Consider the following 21,052-nt stretch of genomic DNA (forward strand, 5'->3'; position numbering starts at 1 on the left):
AGCAAATACTGTTAACTGAATCATGATGAATAAATGACCTTTAGAATTTTAAGAAATGCAGCTAAAATCTGTGGAAAGTTTTAAGCCACTGTTGACACCTATAACACACACCTGGTAGAAAATGCTGTGCAGGGGTAGACAAAAAACTACAAGTGTCCCTGTACAGAAGGGCGTGAAAAGTCTTAAGAACCTGAGCCTGCTCAGGCATGGTGGCTCATGCCTGTAATCCCAACACTTCGGGAGACCGAAGTGGGTAGACCACTTGATCCCAGGAGTTCAAGACCAGCCTGGGCAACATAGTGATACCTCATCTCTTAAAAAAAAAAAAAAAAAAAAAAAAAAAAGAGGTAGGAGGATCACTTGAGCCTGGGAGATCAAAATTCAGCTTCCCAAAAATGTACTCCAAAGTTAATAAACTCTCTGCCTGTAATGACTGCTCTTGGGGTAGGGGGAGCATGTCACAGACTAAAAATTATGAAAAGCATCAGGAATGCATAAAACAATATCAGATATTAATAACTCCTATTTAAAATCCTCAAGTTTACAGATTATCTCCAGTTTACAGATGAGAAAGCTGAAACCCACAGAAGCCTTAACTCTGTTTTCTCCATACATGACGCTGAGGATTCCCATCGTTCTCTTTGTGAAAATAAAATGTTTTAAATTTTTTTGCCAGTTCTAAAAAGACTGATTTTTACTTCTGAATTATATGAAACTTAGTTTCACAAAGTAAAGTGCCAAAAGTATTCACATGGCCCAAGAGGCCATTCATTGGGCTCCACGTTCTCCTTCCCTACTGGCCTCTGACTTCAACCACTACTGCTGTCACCTTCACTGCCCTCAGCCACAACATCCTTTGCATTGCTGTTCTCCCTGTTTAGAACTCAACTACCCAGATATCTACACCACCATCTCCTTCACATCCATGCTCAAATGTCACCCTCCCCAACCTCCATTTATTATTGCAACCTCCCATTCCCTACCAGCACCCCCAGATTCCTCTTATCCTGTCCTGCTATCTCAGTGTATCCTGATGCAAGCAGAACAGTTCCAGGCATGTAGCAGGTGTTCAATAAATACTTACGGAATGAACTGTTAAAGAAAAAGAGAAAGGAAGTAAGGAAGACTTTATTTGGAATCATCACAATAGGTATATGGAGCACTGCAATGGGGTCTTGTGGTGGGTTGTGGTATGTGGGCTAAGTCCAAATACAGCATGGACAACAGGGAAGTTATAGCCAAGAAGCAGGGAGTAGATAGAAAATTACTAAGCAAAAACATCATGGTAAGAGGGATTCTGGCTGAACTGACCTAACAGAATTCTTGCTGAAGACAGGCCATGGTGATCAAACATCATTTGGGGAATGGTGGAGGATGAGAAATCTGATCAAATGTTCATCAGATATCCAGGGTGGGGGGTTTCCTGCTAAAATGACCTAGCAGAGTTCTTTGCTAAAACTGGATTTTACAGGAATGTGCACAGATGGGGCTAGCAGAAGATTCAGAAGTTCAACTAATGATTAGCCAAGCAAAAATCTTTCTGTTGCCACATTCAGAAAAACATTCAAATAGATTGAGCAATTAAAAAAAGATGAAAGGGTGGAGCCAAGATGGCCGAATAGGAACAGCTCCGGTCTCCAGCTCCCAGCCCAAGCGACACAGAAGACTGGTGATTTCTGCATTTCTGCTTGAGCCACCACTGCTGACACCCAGCCAAACAGGGTCTGGAGTGGACCTCTAGTAAACTCCAACAGACCTGCAGCTAAGGGTCCTGTCTGGTAGAAGGAAAACTAACAAACAGAAAGGACATCCACACCAAAAACCCATCTGTACATCACCATCATCAAAGACAAAAAGTAGATAAAACCGCAAAGATGGGGAAAAAACAGAGCAGAAAAACTGGAAACTCTAAAAAGCAGAGCACCTCTCCTCCTCCAAAGGAACGCAGTTCCTCACCAGCAACGGAACAAAGCTGGATGGAGGATGACTTTGACGAGTTGAGAGAAGAAGGCTTCAGACGATCAAACTACTCTGAGCTACGGGACGAAATTGAAAACAATAGCAAAGAAGTTAAAAACTTTGAAAAAAAATTAGAAGAATGGATAACTAGAATAACCAATGGAGAGAAGGGCTTAAAGGAGATGATGGAGCTGAAAGCCAAGTTTCGAGAACTACATGAAGATTGCAGAAGCCTCAGTAGCAGATGCGATCAACTGGAAGAAAGGGTATCACTGATGGAAGATGAAATGAATGAAATGAAGCGAGAAGCAAAGTCTAGAGAAAAAACAATAAAAAGAAATGAACAAAGCCTCCAAGAAATTTGGGACTACGTGAAACGACCAAACCTACATCTGATTGGTGTACCTGAAAATGACGAGGAGAATGGAACCAAGTTGGAAAACACTCTGCAAGATATTATCCAGGAGAACTTCCCCAATCTAGCAAGGCAGGCCAACATTCAGATTCAGGAAATACAGAGAATGCCACAAAGATACTCCTCGAGAAGAGCAACTCCAAGACACATAATTGTCAGATTCACCAAAGTTGAAATGAAGGAAAAAATGTTAAGGGCAGCCAGAGAGAAAGGTCGGGTTACCCACAAAGGGAAGCCCATCAGACTAACAGCTGATCTCTCGGCAGAAACTCTACAAGCCAGAAGAGAGTGGGGGCTGATATTCAACATTCTTAAAGAAAAGAATTTTCAACCCAGAATTTCCTATCCAGCCAAACTAAGCTTCATAAGTGAAGGAGAAATAAAATACTTTACAGACAAGCAAACGCTGAGTGATTTTGTCACCACCAGGCCTGCCCTAAAAGAGCTCCTGAAGGAAGCACTAAACATGGAAAGGAACAACCGGTACCAGCCACTGCAAAAACATGCCAAATTGTAGAGACCATCGAGGCTAGGAAGCAACTGCATCAACTAATGAGCAAAATAACCAACTAACATCATAATGACAGGATCAGATTCACACATAACAATATTAACGTTAAATGTAAATGGGCTAAATGCTCCAATCAAAAGACACAGACTGGCAAACTGGATAAGGAGTCAGGACCCATCAGTGTGCTGTATTCAGGAAACCCATCTCACGTGCAGAGGCACACATAGACTCAAAATAAAGGGATGGAGGAAGATCTATCAAGCAAATGGAAAACAAAAAAAGGCAGGGGTTGCAATCCTAGTCTCTGATAAAATAGACTTTAAACCAACAAAGATCAAAAGAGACAAAGAAGGCCATTACATAATGGTAAAGGGATCAATTCAACAAGAAGAGCTAACTATCCTAAATATATATGCACCCAATACAGGAGCACCCAGATTCATAAAGCAAGTCCTCAGTGACCTACAAGGGGACTTAAACTCCCACACAATAATAATGGGAGATTTTAACACCCCACTGTCAACATTAGACAGATCATCGAGACAGAAAGTTAACAAGGATATCCAGGAATTGAACTCAGCTCTAAACAAAGTGGACCTAATGGACATCTACAGAACTCTCCACCCCAAATCAACAGAATATACATTTTTTTCAGCACCACACCACACCTATTCCAAAATTGACCACATAGTTGGAAGTAAAGCTCTCCTCAGCAAATGTAAAAGAACAGAAATTATAACAAACTGTCTCTCAGACCACAGTGCAATCAAACTAGAACTCAGGATTAAAAAACTCACTCAAAACCGCTCAACTACATGGAAACTGAACAACCTGCTCCTGAATGACTATTGGGTACATAATGAAATGAAGGCAGAAATAAAGATGTTCTTTGAAACCAACGAGAACAAAGACACAACATACCAGAATCTCTGGGACACGTTCAAAGCAGTGTGTAGAGGGAAATTTATAGCACTAAATGCCCACAAGAGAAAGCAGGAAAGATCCAAAATTGACACCCTAACATCACAATTAAAAGAACTAGAAAAGCAAGAGCAAACACATTCAAAAGCTAGCAGAAGGCTAGAAATAACTAAAATCAGAGCAGAACTGAAGGAAATAGAGACACAAAAAACCCTTCAAAAAATTAATGAATCCAGGAGCTGGTTTTTTGAAAAGATCAACAAAATTGATAGACCGCTAGCAAGACTAATAAAGAAGAAAAGAGAGAAGAATCAAATAGATGCAATAAAAAATGAAAAAGGGGATATCACCACCGATCTCACAGAAATACAATCTACCATCAGAGAATACTACAAACACCTCTATGCAAATAAACTAGAAAATCTAGAAGAAATGGATAAATTCCTTGACAAATACACCCTCCCAAGACTAAATCAGGAAGAAGTCGAATCTCTGAATAGGCCAATAACAGGTTCTGATATTGTGGCAATAATCAATAGCTTACCAACCAAAAAGAGTCCAGGACCTGATGGATTCACAGCTGAATTCTACCAGAGGTACAAGAAGGAACTGGTACCATCCCTTCTGAAACTATTCCAATCGATAGAAAAAGAGGGAATCCTCCCTAACACATTTTATGAAGCCAGCATCGCCCTGATACCAAAGCCAGGCAGAGACACAACGAAAAAAGAGAATTTTAGACCAATATCCTTGATGAACATTGATGCAAAAATCCTCAATAAACTACTGGCAAACTGAATCCAGCAGCACATCGAAAAGCTTATCCACCATGATCAAGTGGGCTTCATCCCTGGGATGCAACATACGCAAATCAATAAATGTAATCCAGCATATAAACAGAACCAAAGACAAAAACCACATGATTATCTCAATAGATGCAGAAAAGGCCTTTGACAAAATTCAACAACCCTTCATGCTAAAAACTCTCAATAAATTAGGTATTGATGGGACGTATCTCAAAATAATAAGAGCTATATACGACAAACCCACAGCCAATATCATACTGAATGGGCAAAAACTGGAAGCATTCCCTCTGAAAACTGGCACAAGACAGGGATGCCCTCTCTCACCGCTCCTATTCAACATAGTGCTGGAAGTTCTGGCCAGAGCAATCAGGCAGGAGAAGGAAATAACGGGTATTCAATTAGGAAAAGAGGAAGCCAAACTGTCCCTGTTTGCAGATGACATGATTGTATATCTAGAAAACCCCATTGTCTCAGCCCAAAATCTCCTTAAGCTGATTAGCAACTTCAGCAAAGTCTCAGGATACAAAATCAACGTACAAAAATCACAAGCATTCTTGTACACCAATCAGAGACAAACAGAGAGCCAAATCATGAGTGAACTCCCATTCACAATAGCTTCAAAGAGAATAAAATACCTAGGAATCCAACTTACAAGGGATGTGAAGGACCTCTTCAAGGAGAACTACAAACCACTGCTCAATGAAATAAAAGAGGATACAAACAAATGGAAGAACATTCCATGCTCATGGGCTGGAAGAATCAATATTGTGAAAATGGCCATCCTGCCCGAAGTAATTTATAGATTCAATGCCATCCCCATCAAGCTACCAATGACTTTCTTCACAAAATTGGAAAAAACTACTTTAAAGTTCATATGGAACCAAAAAAGAGCCCGTATCGCCAAGTCAATCCTAAGCCAAAAGAACAAAGCTGGAGGCATCACGCTACCTGACTTTAAACTATACTACAAGGCTACAGTAACCAAAACAGCATGGTACTGGTACCACAACAGAGATATAGATCAATGGAACAGAACAGAGCCCTCAGAAATGATGCTGCATATCTACAACTATCTGATCTTTGACAAACCTGACAAAAACAAGAAATGGGGAAAGGATTCCCTATTTAATAAATGGTGCTGGGAAAACTGGCTAGCCATATGTAGAAAGCTGAAACTGGATCCCTTCCTTACATCTTATACAAAAATTAATTCAAGATGGATTAAAGACTTAAATGTTAGACCTAAAACCATTAAAATCCTACAAGAAAACCTAGGCAATACCATTCAGGACATAGGCGTGGGCAAGGACTTCATGTCTAAAACACCAAAAGCAATGGCAACAAAAGCCAAAATTGACGAATGGGATCTCATTAAACTAAAGAGCTTCTGCACAGCAAAAGAAACTACCATCAGAGTGAACAGGCAACCTACAGAATGGGAGAAAATTTTTGCAACCTACTCATCTGACAAAGGGCTAATATCCAGAATCTACAATGAACTCAAACAAATTTACAAGAAAAAAACAAACAACCCCATCAAAAAGTGGGCAGAGGACATGAACAGACACTTCTCAAAAGAAGACATTTATGCAGCCAAAAAACACATGAAGAAATGCTCATCATCACTGGCCATCAGAGAAATGCAAATCAAAACCACAGTGAGATACCATCTCACACCAGTTAGAATGGCCATCATTAAAAAATCAGGAAACAACAGGTGCTGGAGAGGATGTGGAGAAATAGGAACACTTTTACACTGTTGGTGGGACTGTAAACTAGTTCAACCATTGTGGAAGTCAGTGTGGCGATTCCTCAGGGATCTAGAACTAGAAATACCATTTGACCCAGCCATCCCATTACTGGGTATATACCCAAAGGTCTATAAATCATGCTGCTATAAAGACACATGCACACGTATGTTTATTGCGGCACTATTCACAATAGCAAAGAGTTGGAACCAACCCAAATGTCCAACAACGATAGACTGGATTAAGAAAATGTGGCACATATGCACCATGGAATACTATGCAGCCATAAAAAATGATGAGTTCGTGTCCTTTGTAGGGACATGGATGAAACTGGAAAACATCATTCTCAGTAAACTATCGCAAGGACAAAAAACCAAACACCGCATGTTCTCACTCATAGGTGGGAATTGAACAATGAGAACTCATGGACACAGGAAGGGGAACATCACATTCCGGGGACTGTTGTGGGGTGGGGGGATGGGGGAGGGACAGCATTAGGAGATATACCTAATGCTAAATGACGAGTTAATGGGTGCAGGAAATCAACATGGCACATGGATACATATGTAACAAACCTGCACGTTGTGCACATGTACCCTAAAACCTAAAGTATAATAAATAAAATAAAATAAAAAAAGATGAAATCAGTGGTCTGTTGGTGGAAAATAATTGTAATTATGAATTCAAGTTTCTGTACTAGATTTCCTATAGCCATATATATACATACATATATCTCTCTATATATGATATATAATATGAAATATTGAATTATAATCCATTCTGCTTTAGAAGAAATGTATATATTTAGTACGCAGAGAGTAATTGCTATGGGAGTTAAGAGGATCTTTATTTACTTCTCAACTTTTCATTTTACTTACTAAAATATACTTACTTCTCTGATAACTGTTGTAGAATTCTCTGAATATTTCACTTGATATTGAAGTGGAAATGGTACCAATGGTGGGCTGGACCAAGAAATCTTTAAATTACCATCATCTGTGATTTCCATATGCAAACCTAATGGTGGATCAGGCTTCACTTAAGAAAAAAAGAGAATACTTTTAAGTCAAGTAATTTTCATGACAATTATAGCTGAATAAAATAAAGTCAAAATAAATTTTCATCACATCTTGTCTTTCAAGTACTTAAAAGGTGACTTTATCCAAGGACTAATTATAGAACCGAAACAAGCTTGAATACTGGGTCTCGTCCTTGTACCTGCTCATAGCAATCCATGTATATTCATTTCCCTCCCCTTAAGTGGTAAAGACTATGAATCAGTAAATGAGATTATTTTGCTAAATGTGATGTCCCCTTATAAGAATCCCACTTTATTTTTTGTTTTTTTGGTTTAAAATGTCAGTTTTACTCAACTATTTATAGGACAGTTCTTACATATCATTGAATCAATAAGCACTATTCCCAAAAGCTTGGAAATAATGTTACAGTGAAATATTGGTTATGTAAAAGTCTTATTTAATGTACTAATTACTATTTAGAAAAGAGCAAATATAGTAAATATTAAGTAAAAATTAACAATAATTAAAATGGGCTTATGGTCTGAAATATAATAGTACATATTGGTGTGGTGGCAAGCGCCTGTAGTCCCAGCTACTCGGGAACCTGAGGTGAGAGGATCGGTTGAGCCCAGGAGGTTGAGACTGCAGTGAGCCATGATCATGCCACTGCGCTCCAGTGTGGGTGACAGAATAAGATCTTGTCTCAAAAAAAAAAAAAAAAAAAAAAAAAAGAAGTATATCTCCCTATTGTAATTTTTAGAGTACTGTTCCTACAGACTAGTATAACTGTTGCCTTTTCACAGCTTTATGCGTAGTTGTTAGAACAGTAATCCTTTCCCACTTAACTTTATTAAACCCAGCATCCTCAAACTTATCTGAAGTCTCCCCCAAACCTGACCCACTTCAATTATTTTAGTGATTAAAAAGGAAAAAAGTATTTTGCAGAACACTATTTGGAAATACATAAAACTATCCAAAATTCAGCTTGTCTATTAACTTTAGATCACTATAATCTAGACAAACCTACTCAAATAACTGACAGCATGAATATTCCCATGCAATAAATGCAGCATCGGCAGTCCCTGGCTTGTCATCAGAAGTAGGGATGAAGTTTCTCAGAATATTAAAAATGTTTAATGTTTAAATTTTGAAAGTTTAACACACATTTGTACTTGGATTCCTGATATGTTTAAAACAGAAAGATTGCCAAAGTGATAGAAAATCGATGCATTTTCTTGTTTGTTCATCTCTATATTAGCAAGGTTTTTACAATTAACAGGAATTATTCTTGTATATAGAAATTATCATTAAACTGAAACACTTACTGGTTTGAATTTTATTTTCAATAACTAAAGAGCATAAGATAATTTTCACATTCTATATTTTCAAGAATATGGTCACAATTTTCCTCTTTTAAGTCAAAATCAATGAGGTTTTACTTTATGTGACATATTATAAATTTCAGTTACTTTAAAGCAGAGACAGCTAAACACAAAAGTCGGGAAACAACAGGTGAAATTTACTGTGTTCCCATGACCAAAGAGAAAACAATATATACCAAAGAAAAGTAAAAACACAATATTACAAGCTATTGTACATTTCCTATCTGCATATTGTAAAAGTTATCAGTATCAAACTGGAGTTATTAATGTGAAACCCTAACACAACGGAGTTGGGAGGCCATGAAGGAGTCCCCTTATGTATGTATGCCTACATTGGAACGACGTAAAGAATTCCTCAAAACCACAGTATTCCATAAAAACCGCTTGCACAGAGACACTTGCCTAACAACGGCTGTCTCCACCAATGAGCTAATGCCAACCCCTGCAGCAAGGTCTCGTAACCAATAATCTTTGTTCAAAACAGCTTACATGGAGGTCTCCTATATGTCTTTTCAAGCTTCCCCTTTACTCCAATCCCCCGTGGATGTGTCATAGTCATTCCATAGCATGCATGTCTAGAACTGCAATCCCCTACTATTCCCAAATAAACTTTTTGCTTTATAGAGTTGGTATCTGTCATAAATTTTAGGTTGACAATATTAATATGCATTATTAGAAATACAAAAATAAACCCAAAGTCAATTTCCTGTTCATCTTACTCTGCCTCTCAGCAGCACTCCACAGATGCTTATTCCCTCCTTCTTGAAATATTTTTTTCACTTGGCTTCTACAACAACATACTCTTTTATTCCTTCATTCTTACTGATAACCCCTCAGTCTTTCTCTTCCTGAACTCTAAACAGGTGATCTCATACAATACTATAAACCTTGATATGCTAACAACTCCCAAATATATCTATCTCCCCTAAACTTTAGACTCATATGTCCAACTTCTTACTCAACGTCTCTTAGGTTTCCAATAGACATCTCAAATATAATGTGTCCAAAATAGAGCTCTTGATTTCTGTACACACACCTAGTCTTCCCTGAGTTTCCGTATCTCAGTATCTGGTGTCTCTCTTCACCTAGATGCTCAGGTCTAAATTTAAGGGTTATCCTTGATACCCCTCTGTCCTTCACACTCTACAACTCCATCCACTAGACAGTCCAGTCAGCACCATCTCACAAACAGATCCAAACCAAAACAGTTCTTTACTTCTCCACCCTGGCCTGCAGTATGCTCTGGACCAGGTAACTCTGAACTCATCCCTTAATACTCTCATATCTCATTCACTCCTAGCACAAAGGTCTTCTGTTTTGTTCCTCAAATTACCAAGTTCATTGTATCTTAGGGATTTTGTGAATATTTTTCTTCCTGCTTAGAGCACCTTTTGCTCTGGATTTTTGCATGGATATCTCTTCTTCATTCAGCTCAAATGCTATGTCCTAAAGGAGATCTTCTTTGATCTACATAGTAGAAACAATAGTCCCTGACACTCCATCACACCAGTTTTATTTTTTTCATGGAACATATAATTTGGGGATATTATCATATCTATTCAAATAGAAGGAAATATTTTCTCCAAAATTATCTCTGCATGAAGACAAAATTAAGAAAGTTTTCAAGTTCTTAAAAATTCCATAGCACTTTCCCTTAACTACTTCATTTTGAAAAACAATGCACTCAGTGTTGACTCTAAATGCTTCTAAAAAATCATCACGTAGAATTAGTTTTGAAAAGAAAAGAAAATGATATTGAATAAAGATTTTGTAACTTTTTTCTCTATGGTATAACTTCACGATTGAATTGCTTGTATGCCATTGTAATTATGTTGTGGAGATCACAACTATATCCCTACAGGAAAAATTATTTGAAAGTCTTAATGTTAAAATATGACGTCATACACAGTTTCAAAAAGTGCTGTATCTCGAGTAACTTAGAAGTAAAGCTTGAGTTGTATGGAAAATTGTATCAGATACTTGGAAAAGTGGCTGTAGTGATGTCAAAACCAATGATGCAAAATCAGACATAAAAGAGTTTGCATATAATTGTTTCAGGAAATATAAGTGGAGAAAAACTGCTAAATTATACATAATTAAATGAAATTAATAAATTAAATACATAGTGCTAACATTTGCCTGTATTATTCACATTTGTAATTGTATATTTAAATTGATAAAAAGAGACTTGGGGGATCTTTGCACAAAGAAAACAGAGTGTTGTCTATTATTTGAAGTTTTTTGTAATCATGTTTGTACAGTAAATTACTCATTTACTCTTTTATCATTGTCTCTGCCTACTATTGTTTGTCCCTGCTCTCTGAGGTAGGAACTATGTCTAATTTCCCACTCTTTTTGCAGCTCCTAGAACAGTCTCTGACAAACATGAGCCTCTAAGAAATATTTATTGAAGGAATAAATTCAGGTAAGAAACGTGCTTCTAATTATTTTCAAAAATAGTTATCTGAGATGTGAAAAAGTGATGTCCAACCAATACACATCCATTACACAGATCCAGGATTTAAAGAAAAGTTTTCAAAACAGAATTTAAGTGACAATAGCAGAGATATACATACTATTGTTAAATCATTCTAGAAGCCACTCTTAATACCCCCAGTACTACATCTACCATCATTAAAGTGTTGAGCAAAGTGAGATAAGCTAGCAAATATTTCTGTAAGCAATGTTTAACCTTTATATATGACTGATGTTTAGACCTATTATCATCATTTTAGTGCATAACTTACCCATATTTATGGGCTGAACTGACATTAGAGGTGACTGGAAAATTACTCCACCAGATGTGATTTTCAAACACATAAGGAGAGTGTCATTGAGTTTGGCTGCTGGCACAGGCACAAGACATTCACAACATTCATGAACACTGCAATTGCAGTGAGCCATCTGAAAACTGCCTTTTTGGGGAACCAGAGGTGAATCTTCTAACACTTCAGGCCTATATTGAAAAATAAGAGCTAAATGTTAAAACAGATATGAAAATACTGGATAGGCTTTTAAAGCAGGATACTAAATACAAATTGAAGTAAACTATTTGGGACACCCAGCTTAAAGGTTATCTGAAAAAAAAAAAAAAGATACCCTACATTAGAAAAACAAAGATAAAGATTATAGCAGGTTAATCATCAGGAATAACATAAGCAAAAAGATAGTGAAACAAAAGTGAAGTACTAAAATAAAAGAAAAACTGCAATCCTAAAATCCTACACCCAGTGAAAACAGCTTTCAAAATAATGATGAAATAAAGGCTTTTTTTTTTCAGACATACCAAAGCAAAAAGAATTCATCACCACCAGACTTGCACTACAAAAAATGCTAAAAGAAATCCATCAGGCAAAAAAAAAAAGATGATAGCAGATAGAAATGTGGTTTCACACAAATACATGAAATTTAACTAAAATGATAAATATTTATTGATTGTTTAAAGCAAAAATAATAGCTCCGTGGTGTGGAGTTTACGACATAGGTAAAAGTAAAATGTATGGCATTAGTACCAAGCTTGGGAGGGGAGAAATTTGTAATGTTCTTACACGAAGTGGTATGATATCACTTAAAGTTATACTATCTCTTGGACTATAATAAATTGAAGGCAAATATTATAAATGCTAAAGTAACCACTAAAATAATAAAACAAGAAAATATAATTAATAAGCAACAAAGGATATTAAGTAGAATCATTTAAAAAACCAAAAAGAAGGCATAAAAAGAGGAAAAGGGGAACAAAGAATAAAATAGGATAAGAAATGAAATAAAAAGATTTAAACCTAAACATATCAATTATTACACTAAATGCAAACAGCCTTAACATCCCATTTAGAAGGCAAAGATTATCATGCTGGATTAAGAAGACCCAATTATAAACAACCTATAAGAAATCAATTTTAACTATAAACACAAATAAAAGGAAATGAATGGGAAAAGATATACCATCACAAGAGTAAGTCAAAAGAAAGTTGTAATGGTTATATTAATGTCAGAGAAAGTAGATTTCAAAGCAGTGAATATTCCACGGGATAAAGATGATCATTTCGTAATGAAAAAGGGATCAATTCACCAAGAGGACATAACAATCCAAAACATTTATGTATCCAATAACAGAGTTTCAAAATACATGAAGCAAAAGATTGAGAGAACCTTAAGGAGAAATAGACTAATCCATAATTATTGATTAATTTCAATTCATCATTGATGTAACATTCTTCTCCATTGATATAACAAGTAGACAGAAATTAGTAAGGATAACAACGTGAACAACGCATCAACTGACTTGACCTACTAGACATTTCGAGAACACTCCATGCAACAATAGCAGAATGCACATTCTTTTCAAAAGCAGTTACCAAGGAAGACCATATTCTGGGCCATAAAACAAGTCTCAATAAATTTTAAAGGATTCCAGTCACACAAAAATAGGATTAATAACAGAAATCAATAACAGAAAGATATTTAGAAAGGCCCTAAATAGTTGGAAACTGAACACACTTCTAAATAATTCCCGAGTCAAAAAACATATCAAAAAAAATTAGAAGGATGTTTAAGTACATGAAAATTAAAATACAACATATTCTTTAAGGTAGGATATTGCTTACAGCAATAATTCCAGGGAAATGTGTTTAACACTAAATATAGGCACTAACTGCCTATATGAGAAAAAAAGAAAAGTCTCAAATCAATGACCTCAGCTTCCGTGTTAACAAACTAGGAGAAAAAAAGACCAAATTAAACCAAAATTTAAAATAGATGAGAAATCATAAATATCAAATCACAATATAATGAAATAAAATACAGAAAAATAATACACAAAGATCAAGAAAACCAAAAGCTGGTTAAAAGATTTTAAAACATGAAAGAAGCTTTAACCAGACTGTATTAGTCATTCTTATGCTGCTATGAAGAAATATCCAAGACTGGGTAATTTATAAAGGGAAGAGGTTTAATTGAGTCACAGTTCCGCAGGGCTGAGGAGGCCTCAGGAAACTTACAATCACGGTGGAAGGACATGCAAACATGGTGGCAGCAAGGAGAAGTACAGAGTGAAGGTGGGGAAAAGCCCCTTATAAAACCATCAGCTCTCATGAGAACTCACTCATTATCATGGAGGTAACTGCCATAATAGTGAAGAACAGCATGGAGGTAACCACCCCCATGATTACCTCCCACTGGATTCCTCCCATGACACATGGGGATTATGGGAACTACGAGATGAGATTTGGGTGGGAACATGGCCAAACCATATCACAGACTGAGCAGGAAAAACCATAGAAGTCACAAATTAACAATATAAAAACTGAAAGCACAATATTGCTACACAGCCTACAGATATTAAAAGGATCGTAAGGAAATATGAATAATTTTATCATATTGAATTTATATTGGATAACTGATGAAACAGAAATTATTTTAAAATATCATTTACAATAACATAAAAAATAGAAATACTTTGGAATGTATTTGACAACAGATGTTTAGGATCTGTACATTGAAAACTATGAAATGCTGTTGACAGAAATTATTAAGACCTAACTAAAATGAGAGATGTACTGTGCTTATGGGTCAGAAGACTCAATATGGTTAATATGCCAGCTCTCCTCAAATTTATCTACAGATTTAATGCAATGTTACTCACAATCTCAGCAGGTTATTTTATACAAATTGACAAGATGAATCTAAAAATTCATATGGAAATGCAAAGAATCTAGAAGAGCCAAAACAACTTTGAAACTGAAGAACATATTTTGAAGAATAACAGTACCTAACTTCAACATGTATCATAAAGCTGCAATAATCAGGCCAATGAAGTATTCATGTAAAAACAAAAAAAGTAAATGAATGGACCAGAATAGAATCTAGAATAGACTAACACTTACACGGACAACTGATTTTCTACAAAGGCACAAAAGCAATTCTGTGGAAATCTTTCTGATAAATTGTGCTGGAACAATGGAATATCTATATACAATAAAAGAAAAGAACTTTCATCCATACCTCACATCAGATACCAAAATTAATTCCAAATGGATCATAAATCTAAATGTAAAACCTAAAGCTATGAAACTTCTAGAAGAAAACGTAAGTAAAAAATTTTGTGACCGTGGGTTAATTAAAAATGTCTTACATATGACACAAAAAGCATGATCCATAAAAGAACAAATTGATAAATTAGACTCTATCAAAATTGAAAACTTGTTTTTTGTGAAGCACTATGAAAGATAACAAAAAGACAAACCATACACAGAGAACATATTTGCCAATCATCTATCTATCTGATAAAAGATTTGTATCCATAAGGTATATATGACACTCAAAACTAAATAATAATAGTACCAACAGCCCAGTTAAAAAGATAGGCACAGTCACTTCACCATATAAATCACAGTTACGGCAAATAAGCACATGAAAAGATGCTCAACATCATTAGTCACTCAAGAAACACAAACTAAAATCACAATGAGATATCGCTAGCCACATACTAGAATGGTTAAAATTTTAAAAAAAAAGACCAACTATACCAAGTATTGGTGAAGATGTGGAGGAACTGGAACTCTTACACTGCTGGTGGGAATGCAAAATGATACAATTTTGGAAAATAGTTTGGCACTCTCTTAAGTTGTTAAACATACACCTACCATATGATGTACCCATTCCATGCCCAGGCCTTTATCCAAGAGACATGAAAACATATTTCAAATCTAACACTTGTGACAACTTCATTTGTAACAGTCAAAAACTATAAACAATTTAAATGCCTATCAACAGGTGAATGGATGAACAAATTGCAACATAACCATTTAGTGGAATGCTATTCAGCAATCAAAATGAATGAAATACTGACATAAACAACATTAATGAATCTCAAGATAATCATGTACATGAAAGCACAACAAAGTACTGTATGATTGCATTTATATAAAGTTCTAAAAAATGCTAGAGTGATAGTAGGCTATGTGCTAGAAATCAGATCAGTCATTCCCTAGGGACAGAGGTGGGGTGGGAGGAGGAAGTACCATGGGTAGGAGCATGAGGGTGGGATTACAAAGGAGCAGGAAGAAATTTTCTAATTGATGATATATTCATTTTCTTTATCACACTGATGGTTTTATGAGTGATTTCTCACATCAATATTTGTCAAATTTATAATTTAAAGATGTACAGCTTATTATATATCAACCATACCTCAATAAAACTATTTAGAAAAAGAAAGAAAATCTAGGAAAATTTTTGTAAGCAATACTTTGCCTATCATTTTAAACCTTCAAATAAGTAGGTTAGTCTTAAAAAAGTAATTATAATTAGCTAGGTAGGGTTACCAAATCCACGGCATAAAAAATAATAGCATGCAACCAAGAACAGACAGTTGTTGTTTCTTGTTAGATTTTTTATAAATCTTCCTCATCCTTTAGGGAGTCTAAGTATTGGTGTAAATGAAATGACTATAGAATAAGAGCAGTGGGGAGAAGAGTGAGGAGTAACAGTGCCTCTGACTACCCATCTCACCTGTGCTGCCCCATTCTATCCATTAATATCTGCTACCTCATATCAAAACCACACTCTGTTTTTCAAAGAACCTGGGGATAGGAGATAGTGCATGATCACTGCCTTCAGAAATCTTGCAGTCCTTGTAGAGGGAAAACACTGTAATTAACGAATATAATACTTTAAAAATCAGTACAAAAAAAAGGAAAAGTGTTGCTTTAGAAGCTATAATAAACAAGCATATACATGAGCATCCAGATATAAAAAACATGAAAAACAGACCCTAATCTTTCTATGCATACCCCACTAATACTAAATGTTTTGAATTATGATATATTTTCAAGTAATAGAATTTATTATTACTTTACTGCTAAAAAAAATCAACCCTGAAACAACATTTGCAGGGCTTTAATGCGCCAAGGAATCTACTGGGAACTTTATAGAGGATATTAGTGTCAAAAGCACACTAAATTAACATTGAGATCTAAAATCAAGTACTTCTGTTTGCTTATTAGCCATAAGATCATGGACAAGTAAGTTTATATTTGTGAGCCTCAGTTTTCTTAATCAAAAAACCAAGATAATCCCTGAACCATCTATGTTTACAAGGATGTCAATATCAAAGACAATAATTACATAAAAGTATTTTTGAAAACTGTAAAATGCTATCCACCCATAAAATATTGTTTTGCATTAGAGATAGCCTGATTTAGCACTTTTGATTTTATCTAAATCTTTAAGCAAAGCAAATAAAATGTAATTTTTAAAAATACCAAGCCAGACCTTTTATGTGTTTTTCAAATATTAAAATAAAAGCTTTTACAAAAAGGCTGTGAAAAAATTGAACAGACTATGGTGTTTTATGTCAGAAACATTCTTGCAAGGAATTATGCTTTGGCTGAAAAGCTTCAGAATTTTAAAGCAAGAATATTTGCCTAAGTTGAGTACAAAACAACACATATATTCTCCGCTAACATTTTAAACGATAGAAAATTTTAGTCATATTTTAAGACAAAAAGAAAAGTTAGAATTACATCAGCTTACTTTAGATGGTCTTGCCAATGCCATCCTTTTCTAAATACACTGAATATTTGTAAAAAAAGGGCGAATTTAAAATCAGATTAACTCTATGGTTTCTTCATTACTTCACTGATGTATTTCCTATTTATTCAATCTCTTTTTCATTTTGTTAATAATTGTAATATACATGCAAAACATCATATAGAGTATATATCCTTAATAATGACTATATAGTATCTACATGATAAAATATGCACTATAGTAATTCATTGTTTGTTGGTTGGTTTTTAAAAAAGCATTCCATAACCACGCCAACAGCTAACCCCATCATGACACTATCAGCATCAATCTGAAACTAATTTCAAAATGTTCTAAGCTTGGGATCAGCAAACTCTGGCCCACAGGCCAAATCCAGCCATCTGCCTGTTTTTGTACAGCCCATGAGCTAAGAATGGTTACTTACATTTTCAGTTAAAAAAAAAAAGACTGTTTCATGATACATGAAAATCATATGAAATTCAAATTTCAGTGCCCATAAATGTAGTAACATTAATTCAATTTACATACTAACTATAATTGCTTTCGTACAAGCACAGAGTTGAATAGCTGTGACCAAGACAGGATGGTCCACAAACCCCAAAATGTTTACTATTTGGCCCTTTAAGAAAAAAGAAAATTTTGCCTCCCCAGTTATAAGCCAAAAGTATTTTGTACTCCCTACCAGTGGGTATTTGATGGGCAAAGGACACAAAAATAGAGAAAGCACATTAAATATATCATCAAATTTCATTATTACAATTTATATGAAACACCTTTAGTAATATTATCTAATCCAATTTTTCAAAGCATCCTTTGAGGGAACTAACATCATCTACTTTATAGGTAAGAAACCTGAGATTTGGAGAGAATGCAGACCTGGAACTCAACTGAAGTCTTGTGCATCATGTTCAATGTTCATTTCATTACACCCAACATGCCTTATTATCACAAGATAAATTTTGCTGTTATCATCGCCATTTTATTTAGAGATTAATAAAGACTACAGTAACCATGACTAAAAAATAATTATAACCTGAATCATGTTAATGCTTTTATAAATGGAAATATTAGAGAATTATATAATTACTTCAAATGATTCTTTTCTTTAAGGAAAAACATTAGCTATTTCCTGTATTTGTAAGAGGAGTTTCCCAAGTTTGTGTGAGACCTGGAATTCACCAACCTTGTTACATGCCAAAGTCAGTATAATAATTTAAGAACTCTGTTTTTATCACTATCAAAAGATACTCTAACAAATTTGATAATTTTAAAGTATGAGGATAAAAGGATCATCAAATTTTAAAAGTAACAGGAGATATACTCGGCTTAAAACAAGCAAACATTAAGAATTTCTGGAATTCTTGAAAATTTTATATGCAACAAAATGTTTTATGCCTTACCAGCATACTTATGCATATACAAACTCAGTGCCACTATTTATTTAATACCTCTACATGTAAATAAACTTTACTTGAAAGTGAAAATAGTATGAAAACAGTTGTCAAATGAATTTAAAATTTTGTCTCTATCATTTTTGCCTTTTTGGTAATATTTTTACTCAAAAGGTAGAGATATAATTCTTTAGTATTGAAATTTCATTTTTGGTAGCCATACATGGTATAGAAAGAAAGCAAATTCTGTCCTCTGACTTTTGGTCCAATTTTTCTTCCCAGAAAATGTGAACATATTAAAGCTTCTCCAAGCAAATTCTATGCTAAATTATTACACGAATAACACCAAATTGGTGCCGCCTGATTTCCTGATTTTAATGTAAACTGACAGCAAAACAGTGAACAAACCAATGAAGTGGAATTAGAAAATTTAGTATTAGCTTTGTAAATCATTTAATCAAGTCGCTTATTTTCAATTTCAGATTGGTAATCTATAAAAACATTACCTCGAAATTTTCCTTTGCCAATCCCAAATAATTTGAGACTGAGCTGTTGTCCCAGGCTAGACTCATCATAAAAATCACCTGGACAACTTGTGAAAAAATAGATTCCTAGACCCCATGAGGAATTCAGAAGGTCCAGAGCTAAGCAATCTATGTTCTGAATAAATGCAAGCAATCTAGTTCCACCCAGACCTGTTGAACGCCAAGTAAGAAGTGCTGACCTGGATAAATCTTATCAAAGAGGAAAGTTTAAGAAGCATTTTGTAAAATGCAAAGTACTATTCAGATGTAAGATATCACCAAATAAATGGAAAATCAACAAAAAGAAGAGAAAGTGGGAAAAAAGAAGAATGCAAACTGAAACAAACAGACCTTAATGTCTATCAAGTTAATACTATAACCACCTGAATGGAGAGGGAAGACCTATCCTATTTAACTTTGGAACACAGTATTTGACCATGTACCCATTAGCCTTAGTAAAAGCAAAATGAGTGTAAACAATATTGTACTTCAGTTAGTACGTTTGTTTTCGTTTTTCACAGCAGTATGGGTTAGCAATGCTAAAACTGCTTTGTGTGTATTCTAGCACCGAGCAAATAAGTGATACATTGTGGGAAAGGGAAGCCAGGTTTCTCACTGCTGGAGAAGAAAGTTACAAAACAGAAAGAAAGAAAGAAAAGAAGTTTAGAATGGACCCTGCGGTTTTGGCCTAGAATGGGACACATTAGTATGAACACACACCCTTTAATATATGTACATACAGAGAGATATAGATATATAGATTTGTGTATATTATGTACACACATTGTGTATATATTGTGTGCACTAACTAGCTCTGCACACAGAGAGGGCTAGAAACAATAACAATGAACAACTATCCTCCAGACACTGGTTTGTAAATACCATTCTTCAACAAAAGGAACCATGGCTCCTTGAAGAAATGTCTGATTCCAGTGTTATATCAGGAAAAGTATAAGATCAACCTGGTACATCTTACACTGTAGAAAGAAAGTCCTCAAAAAACAAAAATGATAGGGGATATATCAAAAGTGCACAGGAGCCAGCTTGAATGCGCTCTCACTGGCCAAATATGGGATGATTTCAGTAATAAAATAAATGATGTAACATTTATAGCCCACAAACTAAAATAAGAATCCATGAGTCCATCCTGATAGAAAGGAAAGAAGGGAAGGAGAAAGAAAAGTGCGTCCCTTACAGAGCCTAGCACTATGGGCTGCACACACTACATACTATTTTATTGAATAACATTATTCTAAATGCCCAAATTAATATTTAGTATTTTTGTTTACAAAAAAAAATGCATTTTGCATATTTAAAAATGTCACTGGGTTCTTTTTTACTTCTTCAATTTCTTTTCTCATTATATTCATATTTTCCTTTATATTCTTGAGAATGTACAGCATATTAATGATAGCTGTTGTATTTGTCTACCAATTCTATCATCTCTGTCCTTTCTGGGTCTGTTTCTATTGACTATTTTTTCTTTTTCTCTTGGTTATGGGTCACATTTTCCTATCTTTTCATATATCTAGCATTTGTTTACTGGCTGCCAGACATTGTGAATATTTCATTTTTGAATATTATATTGTTTTGCTTTGCCTTGAAGAGTGTTGGATTTTGTTCTGAAAGTCAGTTAAGTTACTTGAGCACTAATTTGAATCTTTTAGGGCATCCTTTAAGCATTTTGGGGAATAGTATAGTGTAGCCTTGACTCTAAGGCTAATTTGGCCCCACCTTTAAAGTATAGCTCTTGTGGGGTTCCTACGAAATGTCACTGACACTCATCAAGGTCTCTCCAATCTCGTTTGTGGGAACTTGAACAATTC

The 21,052-nt window shown here is 35.1% G+C and overlaps 1 protein-coding gene across 2 annotated transcripts in view; it reads right to left on the reverse strand.

Moving 5' to 3' along the window:
• LEPR (leptin receptor) overlaps positions 1–21,052 on the reverse strand; it is a 107,063-nt gene that overhangs the window by 41,358 nt on the left and 44,653 nt on the right. For both annotated transcript variants that reach the window (XM_055233841.2, XM_055233842.2), the window contains exons 5-6: positions 11,509–11,717; positions 7,253–7,398 (exon numbers count right to left, since the gene is read on the reverse strand). In XM_055233841.2, the coding sequence (XP_055089816.1) occupies positions 7,253–7,398; positions 11,509–11,717 (355 nt within the window). The remainder of the gene's footprint in view (positions 1–7,252; positions 7,399–11,508; positions 11,718–21,052) is intronic.

Source organism: Symphalangus syndactylus, chromosome 19, assembly GCF_028878055.3.
Source record: "Symphalangus syndactylus isolate Jambi chromosome 19, NHGRI_mSymSyn1-v2.1_pri, whole genome shotgun sequence".
Lineage (NCBI taxonomy): Eukaryota > Metazoa > Chordata > Mammalia > Primates > Hylobatidae > Symphalangus > Symphalangus syndactylus.